The following is a 20,054-nucleotide window of genomic DNA, read 5'->3' on the forward strand; positions in this document are numbered from 1 at the left end:
GGCTGCTGTGGGACTTGAGGACACGCAGTCATCAGACATCCTCCAGCCGCAGGATACCAACTTTGTCGACGACTCATCTCCTGTCTCCAAGGTCAGAATCACGCTCCTCAAGGGCCGCTCATCTACGACCGGTCCACTGCCGTTCTACATGATTGCCGACGGCACGGGCAGCATCGGCAGTTACATCCACTTGCCCGCAGATTTATATGAAGGCCAAAAATATATGTTTTTTTCTTTCTCCTATGATGGTTACTTCTGGTTTGAGGCGGGGTTTTGTAGCCCTGTACTTGGCCGTACCTTCCCATCTCCCGCATTCATTTAATCCAAGTTGCCCCTTTATGGCATTCAATTCCCCTACCTCCGCTGTCCGAGCCGACTGACGGTCGACGTGGGCATCCTGGGCGCCGCTAAGCTCATAGCCGAGGCCCGAGTGATGAAGCAGCCGAAAGGCGTACCCTTTGGGATTGGTGGATTAACCGGCGGAGCCATGATCTCATACGGAGTCTGCCGCCAGTTATCCGCAGCCGGACACAGTGTCGATGGCCTCTTGCTCATCGACATGGCCTCCCCCGGATACGCAAACTTGCTTGGTGCGGAGATGGAGCGGGCTTTTGGTCATTTCAGAGAAGGACAGATGAAACGGGACGCGTGGAGTCCGAGAGAGAGCTTTCTCTTTTTGTGCCGTATGTTGTCTCCTAGGTCCTGATTCAATAGATACGTTCATTCTTCGGTCTGTTGCACTGTCGAGCAAGCCCGTCCAGCCTTTGCCCCCGAGGTAAAAGAGCAGATGAGGTGCAGGCTTTAGTGTGGTCCTTAATCTCGCCCTCTCATTTAAAACTCAAGTTCATGCGCGACCTAGTAGTATTATACTTAACTACGTTCGTTATGGGTGCATTGTCTTTGCTCACGCGAAGCAATATTCTGACCCTTCGTCGCTCACTGATGCAGATCATCTACCACGTATTGTTCATGTTAACCTCTGCCATGTGGCCCAATCGGCATCCTCGTTCCCCTCATCCTCGTTCCCCTCATCCCCGGCGCTACTCATCAGGCTATCAAAGAAAGCCATGTCAACGCCCTGAAATGCCCAGTCTTCCCCTCCAGCGGTCAGTCCCGGATACTCTCCTTGTTGTAAGAGAGGGTCGGATGGGGCAATCTGAATGGCCATCTCGTTGGTGCCATTAGACGGAAGTTGAAGGTCGCCTAGGTGCGTTTGAGACTTTGCGTTGCTAGTTGGTATGCCTTGTGATATTGAAGGTGTGTTGACTGGACCGTAACTACCAGCGATCGGTGTCTCTTCGTTAGGTAGTGGAAATTCCACAAGGCCCCACAAGCCCGGGGGCTCGCATCTAGATTTCTTCGCTTGTCGTGCTGGACCTTTTCACTACCTGAGGCGATGCCCAAGTGGTTGTTACAGCACCTTGTTGTTGGTGTAGTTGTTTTTTGAGAAGCTCCTTGCTCACCCCTTCGCGTGCAATCTTGATAATGCCAAAGTAAGGAATATGTACGCTCACGATAGCATCATCATCCTGATCAGGTGGCGGCGTCTCAAGTCCTGTTTCCTGCACACTCACTTTCTCACAACTTGAATAACCATCCGCCGTCTCAACCTCGATATTCAGTAGCCGACGTAGTAAGTCAGCACTCTGCGCGCTCAGTGCATCTGAGTTAATACGGTTCAACTCTTTCATATTATCCTGCGCCTGTTCAATCATGGCGCGATCGCCGAGATACTGGTGAGCCAAGAGGTTTTCCGCCTCTAATAAGCGATGGCTGTCCAGATGGGCTAGTAGCAAGGTTATAGCGGCCATAAGCGCGAGGAAGTCGACCGATCGGCAGCTGTAGGCGGTTCGGTTAAAGCTGCGTAGTGTGATGAAGCGCGAGAGTACTTCCCGCGAGGCATTCACGCAAGCCATTCTCGAGTACTCGTATTTGCGCTCAGCCGACGAGGGCGAGGAGCGGAGCATGTAAGGCAAATGGAGTTGGTTGACGAGGTTATAGTGAAGTACCTGCGCGTATAGGCGCCGCGTATTCCAGAACAGACCTTGCGATTCGGTCGAGGTGATATCCAGGTTCGGAGCCAACCACCATTTACTAGGCAAACTTCTTGCCGCTCTCTGCAACTCCGCGTCGAGGGTTCGCGTCAGAGCGAGAGCATGGGAGCTTGGGTTGAGTTTGTTGCGCTCCAGTATCCGAGACGAAATAATGCAGTGCAGTCGCTCGAGTCGTCCCATTGGAGTGTCGTTTGCAAGCATCGCGTCTGAAGCCATGCTGCGGTCGAGGAGCCTTGGGGAAGGCCTAGCATGAGACAGAGATTGCGATCCAGAAAGACGATTCGGAACCACATAAGCTGGGGATGGTATTTTGTGTCGGGGTTAAGCACCTTATACTGAGCCCGATTATCCTTCCGGTCGAGGCCCATCAGCTGTGCAATACCCATGGCTCTTCGACCTGATACCCAGCTTCGTCGGAGATTGCCAATATTCGCCTGATACATACCCTCAATCATAATGCACTCGAGGCCCTCGATGCTGCCGAGAAGCTCGTCATTCGTGGTGACAAGACTGATAGCAAGATCTGCCAACTGTTTCAACATGGCTCGGGGCGATTCCGACAGTCCTTGTATGTTTTCCTGAAGATCAGGATGGAGATGCTGCAGGAAAACAGCGAGCTTAAGCATGTGCCTTGCTATCAGGACAGGATGCGCATTCGGTTTAGGGATCTCTAGCAAGCTGTCTGCGGGTTCCAGACCCTCCTGGTCGAGAATATCGTAAGGCATGGTCAATATCTCGTGCGTGAGGACGGAAGGATGACGAATAGCGCTGCATATCCTCTCGATATCCTCCCGCGAGGGTAAGAGTTTATGCAAGGTCCGAGATAGCTTCTCATGTTTGCCTTCTGAGGCTAGCGCAAGAGCCTCGGAAGATTTGTAGAATAATAGAAATCGCGAAGGGTTCGAGTCAGAGTTCATAAATGCGGGAGTTAGTATGCCTTGGCCCGTCCTCATAGAATCTTCACCGGGAATCGTGAGTGTTCTTGCACCATACGAGGCCATAGCCTTGGCCTCCTCCGGGAACTCCTGACTGATACATTTGGAGCCCCGTCGCAGACAGCCGTTGCAGGCGGCATTGGTGAGTGCGTCGAGGACACACTTCATCTTCTGCCGCTTGCACTCCCAACAGCTGTATGTTCCCTTCCGGACCTTCCTCCGCTTGGCCTCAGATTGGGCGATAGGCTCGGGGTCCTCGGCCGGAGCCAGGCGCTGGCGTAACAGTACTGCAGGTGGAGAAGACATTGCATCACGCTGTCAACGGCAAAAGGTAGAAGTACTAGAACCTAGATAATGTACCGTGTGTAACTCCAAGGCTTGGGAGTGAGCAATGCCAAGTCACGGCGGAAGGAGTTTTGGTCACGGGCTGACTAAGCAACGAACGATTCGAGATTCGTCCGTAAAATCGCGGCGGACGAATTTGCATCAACTAATAGCGGTTTATCATTGAGACAGCCAGGGGTTGCGGCGGTTGAATGGACGCCTGAAGTAACTTTGTACCTCCGTTAGTCGAACTGCAACTGCAAGGGAAGGAATAGAATATAATTGGTCCTTTTTGCTTCTATACACTTTCAATCCATGTTGACCGTGTTTTCGATCGATACGACGGACCAAACATACGGCGGGCGAACTAGTACCTACCCTCTGTGTCTGAGTTTCCCTCCGTTAATTTAATTAATTGTGTGCCTGAGTATTCCTCGATTCATGTTGGTTTCGTAGAACTTACTTTGAAGTTCCACAAAATCACACCCCCATAAGTAGCAACTTGCCTGAGAACTGCTTTCTCGAGTCTACCTACCTAGGTAGATAGTAGCCAAATTTTCATTAAGCACGGTAACGCAGAACAGCCAAGCAACACAACTCGGGATAATGTCTCACGAGAGCAGCAACAGCTCCAAGATGGAAGCAAGCTACCCGACAGAATCGACCAACAACGGCGAGTACTCCGCGCCCGACGCGCCTGACAGTGAACAGGAGGAACAAGAGCAGGGTAATGTCGTAGGCCCAATTGCTGGTGCTGAGCCCGATTATGCGACAGGCCTGCGTCTGTTACTCATCATGTTCACCATCTTCCTGAGCACTATCCTCGCCGCCCTGGAGATTGGTATAATCGCCACCGCAATTCCTGGTATCACCGACGAATTCCACCGACTTGACGACGTCGGATGGTATGGAAGCGCCACCTTCCTTCTGGCCGGAGCCTCTTCGCCGAGTAAGTAGCGCCGCCATTAGCAATCCCCCCTTACGATCAAACACACCCAGCATGCTATTTACTGACTACACGGGTTGCAGTGTGGGGAAAGATATACAAGTACCTCAACGTCAAGTTCGCTTACCTTGCCTCTGTCGCATTGTACCTGGTTGGAAGCCTTGTGGCCGCAGCGACCCCCAATAGCGAAGCCGTCATCGTTGGGAGAGCTCTTCAAGGCCTGGGAGGCTCCGGTACTCTCAGCGGCTCAGTCCTCGTCATCAACTTGGTGGCCCACCCTAAGAAAGAGCCATCCTGTTCTGATCGGTAGCTGGATGGGCGTGTTCATGATATCAACTATTCTCGGGCCCGTGATCGGCGGCGCCTTCACGAGCGCAGTCACATGGCTATGGTGTTTATGGATCAATCTACCGCTCGGGGTTCCCATCATCGCCCTGGTATTGCTCTTCTTGCAGATGCCTAGGCATGTCAAGCCCGCTCCCGCCACATGGAACGAGATTATCTTACAACTCGATCTTCCGGGCTTTAGCTTGTTGCTCGCATCACTCGTATGCTTGACCTTTGCATTGCAATGGGGTGGCCAAACCAAAGTGTGGGACGACGGCTCTGTGATAGCCACCTTGATCCTGTGGATTCTCCTGGTTATTGTTTTCATTGGCGTTGAGTGGCTTCAGGGCGGTCGTGCCATGATTCCCTTGAAGCTGATGAAACCACGCATGACATGGACCAACGCATTGTACTGCTTTATGTAAGTATCTTTCCAAGTTGACTCTGGCCGTGGCTAATCAGCGATTCCTTGTTAAGCTCCAACGCCGCCCTCTTCGTGGTTATTTTTTATCTTCCCATCTACTTTCAGTTCATCCACGGCCAATCCGCCATTACCAGCGGCGTCAACACCCTTCCGTTCCTGGCGTTCTTCGCTGTGGGGTCTCTGGTCAGTGGTGTCATTGTTGGGAAAACACGCTACCTACAGCCGTACCAGCTAATTAGTGCCCTTTTGATGACTGCTGGCATGGCCTTTTTCTATACCCTGGAAGTGGACTCATCCCAAGCTCGGTACATTGGTCCTCAGGTTCTGTTCGGGTTTGCCCTCGGCCTCGGCAACCAGGTCCCGATGACGGCAGTGCAGGGTTTCTCGAAGCCCGGAGACGTGGCAAGTTCCACTGGTATCATGCTCAGTAAGTATCACCTAACAAGCATGCGTACTCTACCATAGATATCGTGTTTCCCCTAACTACAAACAGTGTGCCAATCCATCAGCGGTGCATATTTCTTGGTGGTAGCACAGTCCATCTTTGCCAATCGCATGTTGCAGACTCTCCTGACAACTGCCCCCAATATCGACGCTGTCAAAGTCATCAACACTGGCGCTTCCGAGATCCAGACCGTCTTTAGTGGAGCAGCAGATCTGCCTGCTGTGCTCGGTGCTTACATGGTTGGGGTTCAGGACACATTTGCAATCGCTATGGTCGGATCGGCACTCGCTGTCGTCCTGTCGCTTGTGATTCCCTTTCGAAGGCTTCCGAATCATGATAGTAAGAAGACGGAGGATAAAGTGCCGACTGTGGAGGCCTGAAAATGATTCATTAGAAAGAATTGAGGGCCTCTAGATTAGGGAAGAGAAGGGGTAACAAAGCAAAAAGTCGATCTAGAAAAGGGTAACGTAAATATTTGTGAACAAATCCAAACTACATAACAGACCAGAAGGAAATACGAAGGAAACAAGACTAAAATAAATCAGATGATGTGTACTATCATTCACTCCGCCAAAAATTCGTACTCGTTGCGAAACCTTTTTTCCTCGGTGCGGTCACCTTCCTAGCCTGAGAGCGTCTAACTATCTTCAATCGAAAATTTAGGGTGGCAATAAGAGACAAAGAATATTGCCGCGGAGGTCTCGCCCCAGCTGAGTCTTCCAGTCTATAAGATAGGATCAGTAGTACGTTTCGGGAGGGCCTTCAGGTTGTCCTATAATGAGTTTCCTGTACTCTTGGTACGTGACGAAAGGTTTCCTGCAATTAGTGGAGACGGTTGGTTTTAGAGTTCGTGTATACCAAGCTTTACCGAGTAAGTCGAGTGTTGAGCTACAATAGTCCTACCAGATTGGCCTCTGTGCCCCGAATATAGGGTTCCTCACTTGGATTCGCTTGCCATTGATACACTGGATGATCAATCTATCGAGGGTAGTGGACTGTTCGAGTTGTCTTTCGATGTCTGCCAGGCCAGTCTTTGTCCAAAGCTTGATACCTGAATCGTATAAGTCGGCCACACGTTGGCTGCTTATTCTTCACGGCGTGCACTATAGTCAAGCAGTGCCAGCGAGGGTTCTACTTGATCTTGTTGTCCGGGTTTCGCCGTTTCCAAGGGATAATTACAGCTCGACATGATGCAAGATGGTGTCGAGAGACTCAGGGTGTATGAAAGCAGTGAGTCAGTTAAATGAGTGAAAGATCAGGAGAGAACATTGATTGTAGAGCGATGAGATACCCCGTCACTAGTTAACCACTCTGCAATGAATGAGGAAACCGACGAATTCGTGTGTTGGTGCCTAGGAGGTCGTTTTTACTCTCCGTCAGCTACAGGTTTCCCCCGCAGAACACTCACTCAATGTTCGGGAACTATCTGGTTGGGGTCGAGTTACGTTAACTTACGAGTAGCCTGTGCATCCCTTAAGCCTTTTTCTACGGCCACAATGCTAGGAAGTGCAAACTTGGCAGCCTAGTGCTAGTTAAGGCGTTTTGGCTCTCTTTCCCCCACTAGTTTCCCTGCTAGGGCTCACTTTTCGCACTTAGTAACTAACAACCCGACGTCTTGAAACACTCTTGTGTAACTTCAATGGGTTGGTTGCCTTGCTGTTCGGAATAACTTTCTGTGCTGAGTCTGTCTGATGCGAGTGCATATGGGGTGTGGATTGTTGTATTGGGAAAGGATGACCAGGTCAGCTATTCTGGCCTGGCAGAGCTCTTTTATAGCTCTTATCTATCTTATCTATCTTATCTATAGCTAGACCCCCCATGGGGTCACGTATCACTGTCTTTGGTTTCGCCGCCTCAAGGTAATCCAGAGTAGCACGGCACCGGATAACACCACCTCAACGGGTTCGATCACTCGGCTACGATTTAAGCTCGCGAAATCATGGTGGCTGCTGGCGAGGCGGGCAAACTGGTCATCGTCGCAGCCACAGCTTCATACGGCGCCCCCGGCAAAGTTCGTCATTGCGGGCAGATCTTAAAAGAGGTCGGCAAGCGGAGCACGTAGTCGCTTTCTCACTTTTTTCCGTCGGGAGCTTGCCAAATAGTCTGCGCATCATACGGCAGTGCATGTTGATATGTAGCCATCGTCATACGCGATGACGGTTTTTTTCACACACGCTGTTGCTATGCGGCAGCGCTTGAGCATCCTGGTTGGTCAGAAATTGGCCCGCATACCGGATGTGATGAGTTCTTGTGCCTATGAGGGGTCTTTCCCGCAGTTTCGAGTTCTAGGTAGAAAGGCATGTGAGTCCTGGCTAGAAGTATCTAAATTAATTTTCATAATGATCTCTTTTCAAAAGTTCCGCTCAGCAGGCTGTCATCTCCTATGCCTACTAGTGAATTCGATTCTGCAACAGGTCCTGAGACACAACGGTCCACACAAAATTCCTCTATTCAGTGACGGTGAAGGAATTGTAAAGGAGGTCACTTCTTAATCATCCACCAACAACACCGGCTCGTACCCATCCAGCGCCTTCACATGCCGACTGTAATGCGTTTCATCACTCGATCCATCGCTTATCGGACCGGAATACGTATACCACTGCTCAGTCTCACCGTCGGAGCTCTCGGCTGGGTCAATAGCACCAGCTTCCTGATAATATGTGTTATTCCAATACTCAACGGCCCAGCCGACCTGCCGCGTGGCAAGCCTTTGATTGAAAGATGCAAACACGGATGGGTATGTGAGGTAGGACAGGATAGGGGTTGACCCGCAAGATATTGAGTGGTCAATGGAACCGTATAGCGACGAGTTGGAGAGGTCGTGATTGACGGGATATGATACGTTTTGGACGGTCGAGATGAAATATCTGAAAGTATTGGTGATCGAAGCGCCGGGACCTAGGGGCGAGAAGGTCTCAATACCGTTTGTTCTCTGGTCCAGGGTACCGTTTGATGAGTACTGAGTGACGTCGGTCCAGTATTGGCTGTTGAAGTAGAAGAGCTCTTGGGACCAAGTGAGAAGCTGTGTTCCAGAGGATGTTGTAACCAGGGCCGAGTGAGATAGGTGTCTCTTGGCATTCAAGATAAGTGATATGGATGTGTTGACCACACCAGAAGTTATGGTGTTGTCTGTTAGATCAAATGTGGGCAGCGGCGTTGTTGATATAAGATTCTAATGCTCAATTAGTATATGTTCGACCATTGACTGTTCCTTTATACAATTGCACGTACCTCAGCAGTGGTTTGGTTACCGGCTTTATCAATCCAGACGAAAATGCTCCCACTGATCCACCAGTTCTCATTAGTTGTTCCGAGTAGCGTTGTGGAGTCGTATCCTGCCACAGCCAAGCTAAACGTATGTGGCTGTCCATCGCATAGGATACCAAGCCATGGGGAGATGTCGATCTGATAGCTGGGAACATCATATGAGTGAAATCCGACGATAGGAACCCAGAGAGCAGGGTTGATGCCTCCTGTAAAGACAATTGGGAACGGCCAGCTCACACCTGCTAGCTTACCATCAAGGAACAACTGTACTTCCCGGAAAGGACCGTTGTCTTTGATTTTGGTGGAATTGAACGTATAGGCGAACTCGGACGGAACATGACGATACCAGAATTCCTCATTGCCATTGCCCGAGGCGACGATGTTCACCACTGTTCTGGCTGCATTTCTTGGTAGGGTGTGAGCCATTGTGGTATTATCATTTGGCAGTGAGAACACTGATGAGCTATTCACCGCAGATGAAAGCGTTGAAAGGGGCAGTATGATTTCAGCAGGGGTGAGCGGGCCGTCGTAGTCATCATTGTAATACAGCGCTGTGACTGTCACGTCCCAGGCGCCGGTGAAGACTGAGTCATAGATGTTGTCAAGCTGCATAATAATTTTCTGTTCCGACCTGAGAAGACTGTCGTAGATGGTCATATCCTTCTGAAAGTTCCAGAAGATGCCGGTCCGCGTTGGCATGGCGGTGCTTGTACGCAAGATTTCGATATCGCCAAAGAACAACAGTCCCAATCGATCATAATTTATGCCACTGGATTTTATAGAAATGTTGAATATAACTGTGTTGAACTCGCAGTTCTCACGTGGAGCGTAAGTGCCTGGATATCATTAGTTGTGGATTCAGTACAACGTAAATCAGTATGGGGGGCCAAGTGCACCATTCCAGCACAGCACTAGCTTTCTTACCAACATAGGGAGTGCCATAGCTGGCTGCGAACGTATGTTCAACAATGACCTGTTCGCAACTCGTCCCCGCGAAATCGCGTCGAAGCGGCACTTCTACCTGAAAGACCTCCATGGGACCGGCGGAGACATCATCTCTCTCCGTGGGAATGCCATGGGCGCCATTGAACCAATTGAGGGCGAGGTAGAGATTTGCTGCCAGCAAGAATGCCAACATGCTCGCAAACTTGAGGGGGGGTGATGAGTTGATGAAAGAAGCCGAGGGCGCTGTCGTCGAAGGGAAGTTTCTCGACCGAAGCTTCCTATCTAGTGAAGACACAAGTTGTCTTTGGGAAACGATGGGCGTCATTGTTCCTGCATTTATCAGCTGCATGTCCAGGGTTTTCACACGTATCGCGACAGTTGGGTGCATCATGCAAACCCAAGTTTGGCTAGAAGGGGTTGGAAGATAAGATGCGGGGGCTGAGCGGGGCTTACTGGTGCCTTCCACATCAAGACGGGATGTGTAGCGTGCTACCGGCAATGTGTTTGCCCAGACGCTGGTTAAGCTATTGAGGTCAAGCTATTATTGAGTACCTAGGCATACTATCAATATATTGCGGAATAAGTTGTAGGTTAGCACAGCGCATTACTAGAAGTCATGCCGCCCAACGCTCTAGCACTCCGGTCTCGACACCTCAACTATTGATCTGCACACTCCCTCTCCTCCCCATAATCATCTCCAACTCCATCAACTCCAACGCGTACTCAGGCTCCCCCTCCAAAGTTCCCCGGATGAAATCCCCCGCCACCACGATATCCGTGCTTCCATTCTCCTCCCCGATACCGCCGGCGTTCAGTCCCGCTCCGGTGCCAGTACCCGTGATCTGGATCTCCACATTCGGGTCCGCGCCGTGCAGCAGCAGCGCCTTGACTGCCGCTACCCACCGTTCCCGATTCAGCATCAGCCGTCGGCTGGCCCCCGTCTCCATTAGGTGCGACATGGTTGCGCTGCCTCGGGAGAAGTACCGCCGGCCTGTTTTCAGGGCCTTGATCCAGGTTTTGCTGGAATTGGTATTTTTATCGTCGTCGGAATCTTTAACGCTAGCCCCGCTGTCGAAGAGAATGTCTAGGAGTCGCGTATCGGGCATGTCGCGGTGGAAGTCGAGACAATCGCCACTCAGGCTCACACACGCGCTGAAGCCTTCGGCGTGCGGGCTGACGCAGTACACGAGCAACTCCTGCGCTTTTTTCTTGCGCATTTCTGGGTCGAGACTTTCCAATTTGTGCGCCACGTATTGGAGCAGATTGGCCTGTACGGCCAGAGCCAAAAAGTCCTTCCTTTTGGGCGACTTGCCCACCTCCATAGGCTCGAGGCTCGCCCAGTGCTTCTTGACGAGACTCTGCATCTTGCGCTCGTACCAATCCGGGTCTTGATTAATGGGCTTCTGGGAATGCAACGCCGTCATCCAGGCTGCTTGACACGTCATATCCAGGGCGTCCATCAGGGCGAAGTAATGATTCTTCGCGTCGTCACCGAGGGAGCCATCAATGCGTTCGGCGTACCGCAGGGTGTTGGCGATGAGGAACCAGGCGTCGGGGAGGAATTTCGGCGTGGACCAGACGGACACGGCTGATGTGTGTACGTCGAAGGCCATGAGGTGGCGCACGCAGCCGCTCAGGAGCGAAAAGTCGAGCTCGACTTCGTCGAGAACCGGGGTCGAGGGAAGCCGTTGCCAGACATCCTTGCGACCGACCCATTCTTTGGACGTTTGATGCACGAAGACGACGCGTTGGGCCATTTCAACAGAGTTGTCGCTCGGTTCAGCTTCAGCCACGAGGAGTCCGGCACAGCGCGTTTGCAGGCGTGCCTGCTGGTTATCCGTCAATTTTTGGATAGAGGCTCTAGTGTGAGGTTGCGCGCTGTCGAGGGTGATCCGCAGCTCCTTGGTGACAGGGTCTACGTGGCCTTCCTCGGCGAACGCGAGAGTGAGCAAACTTGGGGGCTCCTGCGCCTTGAGAACAAGGTGGAATATTCGGTTGGCATCACACTGGTATTCCGAGCTCAGATTCTCCAGCATGCGCATATACAGCCCATCGGGCCCGCCGAGTTGTGTCGGTAGAGAGTCCAGAGTGGGCTTTAATGTACGTAAACTGCAATCGACCACCATGTCGATGGCTAGTTTGGCCCAGAGTATATCCCCTCTGCTCTTCTGCGCCACATGCTTGCAAAGGTTCTTTGAGTCGGGCAGACCAGGCGCCTCATCTTCAAGCCGGCCTTCCACGTACATGGCAATGGCTTTCTCGGTATGTTCCTGGAGTCTGATTTTGGGTAGGTCGGCAAACGCCTCGTCGAAAATAGGCAGTTCGCGAGACGTGATGATAAACTTGACGACGTCTTTGCTGGCCATGGAGGTGACAAGCTTGGCGATCTCCTGGTGCGAGTCGTTGATCCATTTGCTTCGTCCCCACGCTTCATCGTTGGTATCGAAGTCGTCGCCATAGGCGATTTCGAGATCCTCTTTGGCGTAGTAATCCTTTCGTTCCATGATGCGGTACTCATCGATCCCATCCAGGAAGACGAAGAGACGCAAAGTCTCCGACATATGGGCAAAAAGGGAGTACACCCCCTGGTTTAGGTTGGTGATGCTATTGAATTGGGTGGGTGGCGGCCATGGGCCGTCAAAGAAGCTGGGAAAGCAAACATTGATAAGATCGGTCCGTGTCGACAGAACCTGGTACAACACGCTCCGCAGGATGCCTTCGTAGCTCTTCTGGATGCGGTTCCCACCCTCGAACATGAAGAAGCAGGCCATATGCAGATCGCCGTCCTTGGCCCAGCCATCGGCGAGCTCGTGCTTGACTTTCTCCGAGGACCATGCATACTTCATGAGAGTCGACTTGCCGGAGCCAGCCTTGCCACTGATCCACTAGAAGCTTTAAGTCAGCGCTTGATCGGCCGCGGGGTTGTGAGTTGCACCAACCAGAATAGGATCATTGGATTTCAAATAATCATGGAAAGGGGAGACTTTGGGCGACAATATCCATTCGCAGGTTTGGCCGTAAGCACTATCTATGCGGGCTTCGCGTTCCCTCATAGTGTCGAAGTACAGTGTATCGAGGATTTCTTGATTGGATTGTAAGCGAAACTCATTTATAGATTACGGGGAACGGATAACGTACCTTGGTTGCGAATAGCCCTCGCCTCAACTTGCGCCGGCGAAGGGCCGCAGGACATTCTGGAGAGGTGGGCCACGATCTGCAGGTAGCCCAAGTCATCCCTTTCCGCAAACCTCGCTATGTCGGCGTGATTTGCCCTTATCTCATCTCTTGTCACGTTGGCGGCAATGTTTCCAGCATACGCAGCACAATCCCTTGGGATCATGACTTGAGCCATCGCCCCTTTCCCACCCCCTGGTGCCTCGGGATCTCTAACCATCGTCGGGAGCTCCTCCCGCATGCACACAACCCTGATATCTCTCGAAATCATCAGAAAAGTGCCATGCTGCTGCTCCAAGGTTTCATTGCTGTCCCTCAGCGCCCGCAACAACGGCAGACTCGGTGTGCGTGGCGCGAGCAGCGCCGCGGCGGCGACGACGTCGCCTAAAGAACGTTTCCCGCTCCGGGTATGGGGCGTACCCAGAAATATGCATCCGACTGTCTTGGGGTAGACATTGCCCAGTGACGTGTGAGAGCCGTAAATTCTTGACATGGCGGCCGTGACGAGGGCTTCCTTGATAACGACGCCACCCAGGCCGTGGCCCACGAAGATGATGGGCCGGGTTGTGCCATTGCGCATGCGCGAAATGTCAGCCAGCAGCAGGTCGGCTTGGTCCGCAAAGCCAGCGCTGGCCCATCCCCAGACAATGACACGGGCGCCGGGCAAATCATGGGCGAGTAGGTCGCGAGGCCAGCAAACGGCCCCCTTAGTCCAGCTGCTGATGCGGTTCCCATACAGATCGTGGACCAGGACAATATCGACGCCCTCCTCGCCGTCCTGAATCTCGTTGTAGAGAACTAACGGACCGTATTCAACGTCGTCCAGGGAGGAGCCGCGGACGGCGTTGGTAGTGCGGCGAAAGGTGGCGGTTTCATCGCGTGATCCACGTGCGGCGCGCGTTAGGCGGGCCAGCGTCTCTCTGATCCGGTTCATTGTCAATGGGCATGGCAAAATACCACTCAGTCAGAGTCTGGAACTATTACGGCTGAGGAAATATTGGAAGGAACCTGATGGCCGACGACGTATCCTTCCCATCGGCGTGGCCCGTCTGCACTGGACCACCTTGCTTTACTGCCCTGTCAGGTCCTCCTCTGAAGCTCCAGATTTTGAGCAATGGGCAGGGGGGCCTGACTTGTTTCAAAAAGTCGTGACGAACACCTAGCCAGCCAGTCAGCGGTCCAAAAAGGCAAGCGGGAATGTAATGCAATGCAGTATGTAGCGGCCGCGGTACGAACCGTTGGGGAGGCTTGGATCGTCCAGTGTCAACTTGCACCACTGACAAGGCAAGCAATCACGGACGTTGCATTGCGAATGCGAGCAGCAGCCGGCAGATTCAGAAGCGACCGTGAAATGTGGCTGCAGCGGAGTCCGCCCAAACGGACTTTATGCTGGCAGGAGCAATAGGGCCGCCGAAAACCAGTGACCGCGCGGATGAGTTCCAAGCTCCCGCCCTGTTCCCTGCCGTACCTACCCTGGACGCCGTTGACTGACGGCGAACCTTCGTTTTGGGTCAGTCTAACACCCATTGGAACCAAACTTCAGAAATTGTAGTAGGTTGCGTCGAAGCTCGCGTCGGCTTGCGGCCCCCATCTCGCTCTTGACCCTGGTCGACTGACGGGGAACGTGGTAGAATATCCGGTCATCAGGGGTCGTATGCAGTGATCGGGAATAGGAGGGGCTTGACGACACGGCCAGTAGTCCTGCTGATCACCCGACCAATGGTCCTAATTTGGGAAGCATATTGACATTGCCAATAAAAGTGCTAAGTGCTGGCCTCCACGTGGGGTGTGGGCCCACTGAAACTTCCCATTCTTCTTCGGCCAGAATAGTAGTGGCTGCCGACATCGAACCACGCCGAGCCACATTATGCTACGCGACTCATGCCCTTTTTCCTTTGCACGTCTTTCGTAACCGGCATTCGCGGCTCATGATCGTTACATCCTGGCTTTCCACTGCAGACGCTGCTGAGTGAACCCCCAGGATCGAACCTCGGCTATGGGGCTTACTTGTTTGAAGTTCCCTAGGCACCCCAGGAAAGTGCAACCAGCACTCCAATCGAGTTGTGCCACACACATCGATCTGCTATTATCCATTACCTGGGAGAATAAGGTAGGTATTCTATGTGTAGACGATAAATTTCTCAGATGAGGGTCTCAACGCCGATCGGTCTAATTATTGGAAAGGATCGTCAGGACGACTAGAGTTTCTGAAAGCAAAAAGCGATCACCATGTTTGTCAAACCCTGTTCAAGCAACTATCGATTCCGCAGCGGAGATAGTAGCCACTCACTCCACCAAATGCTCGAAAGCGAATGTCCTCCTCAGTTGCTATGCTGGAGAACAAGTCCCAAAAAGGGAAGCGCCGCCACACTGGTAACTTCCGGGACACTTTGATCATATTGCATGTAATTGGTTGGTCCATCACCGCAACCGAACTTCTACTCACCCAGGTCCATGGCTAGTTACACTGCAGACTCCAAGATAAGGTCCTTACCGCATGAAACAATATGACCTCTGATATACCTTGATTTCTCCATGGGACACCCCATTACGGAACTCGAACAAAGCATTCTAGTAATGGACCCTATTGCTGCATTTGTGGCGGGCAGCCGATATTTTTACAGTCAGAGTAAATTATACACTAAATGAAAGTGGAAAATTCAGGAAATTAGAGACATTTCCGACAAATCTGGAAAAAAAATATTCGGCATTATTAAGGCCACAATTACGGGACTAGTTCAGGTTTCGAAGGGTACGTAGCCTTATACCCACGAAAAGGCCTGATGTTATCCACTTCACAGCCCCAAACCCCCGGTAACGTATCCTTTAAGTAGATATATCGGGAAGGCCTACACGTATCGAAATATACAGTTACTCGATACAAATTGGAGCGGGCGCCAGATATTCATGCAGTTATCGGGTATCCTACAATATGAGGGTCAATAGTTCCGGGGACCTCCACTATATCAGAAAGGCATTTTAATTAACCATCATGAGACGAAACGGATGTTTTGCGATCACTTAGTCCCCATGGTCGTGTCCGCCTAGGCCCACGACTTTGCAGTGGGCAGCATGCAGTTAATATGGTTTGTGTCACGTCCTTAGGGAATTAATTATCCTATTAAGATGGACTGACGATATCCAAGGTGAATGGTTCCCACGCCATCGCCATCGCCATCGCCATCGCCATCGCCCCGGTCGTGCGAACCCGATCTCCGTCCGTGGAATCCTCAGCGGCACGCACCGCCCATCGCACAGAACGCAAGGAAGGACCCTGCCCCATTGACTGCTTCAACTAGGAATACTACTTTTTGGTTACATTCAAGGATACCGTGCAAAAGCTGATACAGTGTATAATAAAGTGGAACGGGACTGTGTACCAAGTGTTATATCGGGCCACACTTCTACGTCGGGATATTCGGCTTGCACCGTAGCAATCATCGGTGATTTTCCAGAGATTTGTCCAATTCAGCAGTCATTTTTAATTCAAAAGATGACCAGCTCATTCTAACAATTAGGCCGAAGCTCTGAGGGTCTTGGTGCCAAGACCTGTCACTATACGATACTCGGTCTTACATGATGTACGAGCCCGTTGATGTCAAGACACTGTGTGTGGCTTTCTCTACTTGCAGACCCAGTCAATGAACTTATTCTCTCAGTGCCCCATCCCTACCCTCACCGTTTCTGATCTTCTTCAGGCCGAGGTGGATGTAATAAGCCGTGGAATCCTTGGCTTATGGCATCGTTGCAAGTTAACAAGCAAGCCCGGCTGGATCTTAACATAGTCGATATGGCACCGCTCCACAGTGGGACGACCAACCAATACTACGAACTGGGGCCCCCTTCGCTGACCTCAAGATAACGCTAGTTACTTGGCCTGGGACGTTATGGGAATTAGGGCACATCTTGTACAGACCTCGGTCGGTTCGTCTAGCGAGGTTCCCGAAGGTTATCGGTTCGGGAAGGGTTGGTCCCTGTTGGGGAGAGCTATAAGGATGGGATAAGGACCTCTCGTAGAGACCAATATCTGAAGACAACAGAAGAATGAAATAATTTCGCACGGGACAAATCTTGTTACAGTTTACAATCTCCGTTAAGAAAAAAATAATTTACGAGTGCCACCACAGCAAGCCTTCTACTCTGAGAAGAGGTTATCACCATGATGCTGGACAGACTCCGGAAGATGAAAGCCTTCCTGCTTTGGCTGCGCTCCTGGCTGACCGCCTTTCTCTCCTCCCCTACTAACTCCCGGACCTTGTTGTCCGGCGCCACGGCGGTGGAAAAGGCGGATGCCCGGCAACTAACGGGGAAGACCGGTACCAATTATCAACAAACTCAGCCATGTCCCGGCTCAAGTGATGCCGCTCTTCTGGGCGACGCCCTGACGCTGGCGGGCCAATTAAGGGGAAAGACACTCCGCATCCCCGACTTGAGGAAGACGTTCGCCGACTGGCCTTGCGCAACCAATAAGCATGCAAAGAAGCTCGAGGGCCTCGTCGACTCAATGCTCGAGCGCATAATCAGTGACGAGAGGAAACTGCGGGCGCTGAAACGCGCTGACTTTGCCCGTCTTCTTGCTCTGTACGTCCTTCACAGTCATCCCTTTCTCACGGCTGGATCCGGATATGGAAACCAAGATTACTAACACATCTCAGTTGGTACCCCGATGCCGAATGGGAAGAGCTCGTAATCGCCACGGCCTACTCAGTATGGATCTTCGTCTGGGACGATGAAGTCGACGCCGGCGACACGGCCGTGTCGACCGACGAGGAGCTGACGCGGGTCTACGCCCGTCAGTCGCGGAATTACGTCCGCCAGGCGCTGGGGCTCGACGAAGGGTCTGATGCCCAAGCCGGAGGAAAACACGATGGCGAAGAAGCGCCGAATACCAACATGGTACTGTTTACCGACGTGGGACGGGGAATGCGGACTACGACCGACTTAGTGCAGCGGAAACGCTTTTTCCGCGAGCTGGAGTACTTCATGCTCCAGGTTGGTATTGAGCATACGCATCGTCTTAGGGGGTCGATACCGTCGACAGAGAAGTATATGGAGATCCGGTCGGGGTCGGTGGGATGTGCGCCGCAGATTTCAATTACTGAGTAAGTGGTCTTGTCTTGTTCATCCGCTGGTAGTTGTGCTTGTGCTTACGTCTTTTTAGTTACATGCTTCGGGTAAGGTTACCTGAGTCCATCATGGAGAGTGAAGCTATGAAGTCACTCTGGCGAGAAACGGTTATTATATGTCTTGTCCTCAATGATATATACTCTGTACAGAAAGAAATTGTACGTCATCATCACCGCCGCCGACAGATACATTATAATACATATGCTAATCATTTATCGTATTTAGGCACAAGGCTCGTTTTTTAATATCGTGCCAGTAATGTTCAAGAACAGTCCACCCGAGAACCAGAAGGACCTCGAATCTGTCACTGCCGAATTCATGGCTGTTCTGGAGGAGTCGATGAGGACTTTTGAGACGGCGGTTGACAATCTGACCAAGATGACGGCCGACGACGCACAGCTCAGCACCGACACACAAGCCTTCATCAAGTGGTGCCGCTACTTCATTACTGGTGTGCTCGAGTGGAGTCTCGAGTCCAGGCGGTACGGCATGGCGAAGTGTATACAGGAGGATGGATCCCTGAGTATACCATTCTAGATATGTCCGTGACCGGATCGTGGATTAGCGGAGTGACTGCGCCGGCAATGCGTGTCTGGTATGCTACCCCCACATGTTGTACTACATCGTGACATGCCTGGGCGAGTCGTGGCTATTATAATTTCTAATTCACTTGGACATATATGTATATTCTGACGGTATTCCACCATGTTGCATCTACTATGTTTTACCAAAGTCCTATCAAGCTAGGCAGTGCACGTCCTGTAATGCATGGACACTCAACCGTATCTTATTTCTTGCCACTCAGCTGTTTAACAGTTTCAGCATAGATGCTGCAAGATACGATGTCCTGATTATGGATTATGAGAAAAGCTTCGAGCCAAAATGGAAATCACCCTCGATGTGCGCATGGGGAGACCTGCTGCAATACAGTCAGACATTTCTGAAGTGCAGGATAAAGTTTTGAATATGTCATTGGCGGGCTTGCCTGTCCAGTGTTCACCGGGACGGCGGAGCCCGACATCTGTGCCCTCGTACGTTCTTTTGCTCTCCAGATCAAACCGAACCACTCTCGGTTATAGTGATGATTATTGCTATATTCTGATACCGACGACCATAGGTTGCGGAGCGCTCGGGATCCCGTCCGCTCTCCTACAGATAAGCTGCAAATCACCGGCTTATCAAGAAGGATTCCCAAGTCCCCGGATCCGGCGCTAAAAATGGGTACTCGCCCTATTTCCCCCCACTTCTTGGAAGGATTCCATACGGTCCGTGATCAAGGATCAAGTCTATATTTTGAGTTTTCAGCTCATATTGACCTTGAGGTCTTCAATATCCATCCAGCTCGCTGCAGACTACATTTGTAGTAGGTGATTGGTGCGTAGCTACCGCTGCTTGGTCCCAGCCCACCAGCACTAGCCTAGCTTTCTTCAATACGTCACACATCTATCTCTCTGTGTGCCCCAACCCCAACCGATACAAGACTCTCCTCAGGCCAGCGCAGGATCTACCGGTACATACGTCATAATCCCGATCTGTGGCCAAGCCCGCATGACTCATTTTGCAGTGGAGTCGAGCTTTCGAGTCGAAATCGGTAAAACAAATCACAAAAGTATTGAGAATATTTCCAGAAGCCGGTGAAGGTGGGGTTGTAACTACCCCGCTGATAGACCCCGAAGTGTTAAGCCCATGTTATCTAAAAGACCTTCGGCGCCTGATGCCTAGACCTTGGTCTATAGCTATTTAGGCCGATTGGCTCCTAGACAGATAGCTAGAACCCAATCAGTCCTCGTGTTTCTCCCCACACTTGGTATTACACTACGCCCCAAGTTGATCCATTCCTTCGTATGCATACTCATCTTCAACCAATCCCAACAACCCCCGAACGGATTTGCCGCACGTGGTATCGTATACGCATCAAGGGCTTAGTTGAATCCCCAGCGGTTAGGGCGCTTGAGCGTTTGAAGCTCGTTTGAAGCTAGTGTCAACTTTTCCCTACTCGACTTGTGTTGGCCCTAAAGGAAACCAACCGTCCCCGACACATGTTACCTCATAACGCCTGGATCGCCTGCTAACAGTTATCTTTCTG

At 51.6% G+C, this 20,054-nt stretch overlaps 5 protein-coding genes across 5 annotated transcripts; 2 read left to right on the forward strand and 3 right to left on the reverse strand.

Moving 5' to 3' along the window:
- Positions 1-881: 881 nt before the first annotated feature.
- BCR38DRAFT_466020 (uncharacterized protein) lies at positions 882-3,342 on the reverse strand. Its single transcript, XM_040862721.1, has 3 exons — positions 2,343-3,342; positions 1,464-2,286; positions 882-1,294 (listed from the first exon to the last, which is right to left on the reverse strand). Exons 1-3 carry the CDS (start codon positions 3,293-3,295, stop codon positions 968-970), a joined length of 2,103 nt encoding a protein of 700 aa, XP_040715355.1. The 5' UTR covers positions 3,296-3,342; the 3' UTR covers positions 882-967.
- Positions 3,343-3,919: 577 nt separating this feature from the next.
- On the forward strand, positions 3,920-5,835 carry BCR38DRAFT_485084 (putative MFS transporter; the record flags this gene model as incomplete). The annotated part of the gene is made up of 5 exons (XM_040863831.1): positions 3,920-4,262; positions 4,343-4,458; positions 4,511-5,007; positions 5,064-5,437; positions 5,504-5,835. 5 exons carry the CDS (start codon positions 3,920-3,922, stop codon positions 5,833-5,835), a joined length of 1,662 nt encoding a protein of 553 aa, XP_040715356.1.
- A 2,108-nt stretch (positions 5,836-7,943) lies between these two features.
- Positions 7,944-9,758, reverse strand: BCR38DRAFT_342763 (peptide N-acetyl-beta-D-glucosaminyl asparaginase amidase A-domain-containing protein; the record flags this gene model as incomplete). Its single annotated transcript, XM_040855969.1, has 3 exons — positions 7,944-8,627; positions 8,687-9,558; positions 9,647-9,758. 3 exons carry the CDS (start codon positions 9,756-9,758, stop codon positions 7,944-7,946), a joined length of 1,668 nt encoding a protein of 555 aa, XP_040715357.1.
- A 562-nt stretch (positions 9,759-10,320) lies between these two features.
- BCR38DRAFT_343319 (uncharacterized protein) lies at positions 10,321-13,775 on the reverse strand (the record flags this gene model as incomplete). The annotated part of the gene is made up of 3 exons (XM_040856024.1): positions 10,321-12,552; positions 12,607-12,749; positions 12,806-13,775. The coding sequence occupies 3 exons, from the start codon at positions 13,773-13,775 to the stop codon at positions 10,321-10,323; spliced, it is 3,345 nt and encodes a 1,114-aa protein (XP_040715358.1).
- A 3,249-nt stretch (positions 13,776-17,024) lies between these two features.
- On the forward strand, positions 17,025-18,505 carry BCR38DRAFT_344074 (isoprenoid synthase domain-containing protein; the record flags this gene model as incomplete). The annotated part of the gene is made up of 4 exons (XM_040856079.1): positions 17,025-17,422; positions 17,497-17,943; positions 18,003-18,126; positions 18,194-18,505. 4 exons carry the CDS (start codon positions 17,025-17,027, stop codon positions 18,503-18,505), a joined length of 1,281 nt encoding a protein of 426 aa, XP_040715359.1.
- Positions 18,506-20,054: the final 1,549 nt, after the last annotated feature.

The sequence above is a fragment of the Pseudomassariella vexata genome, assembly GCF_002105095.1.
Source record: "Pseudomassariella vexata strain CBS 129021 chromosome Unknown BCR38scaffold_7, whole genome shotgun sequence".
Lineage (NCBI taxonomy): Eukaryota > Fungi > Ascomycota > Sordariomycetes > Amphisphaeriales > Pseudomassariaceae > Pseudomassariella > Pseudomassariella vexata.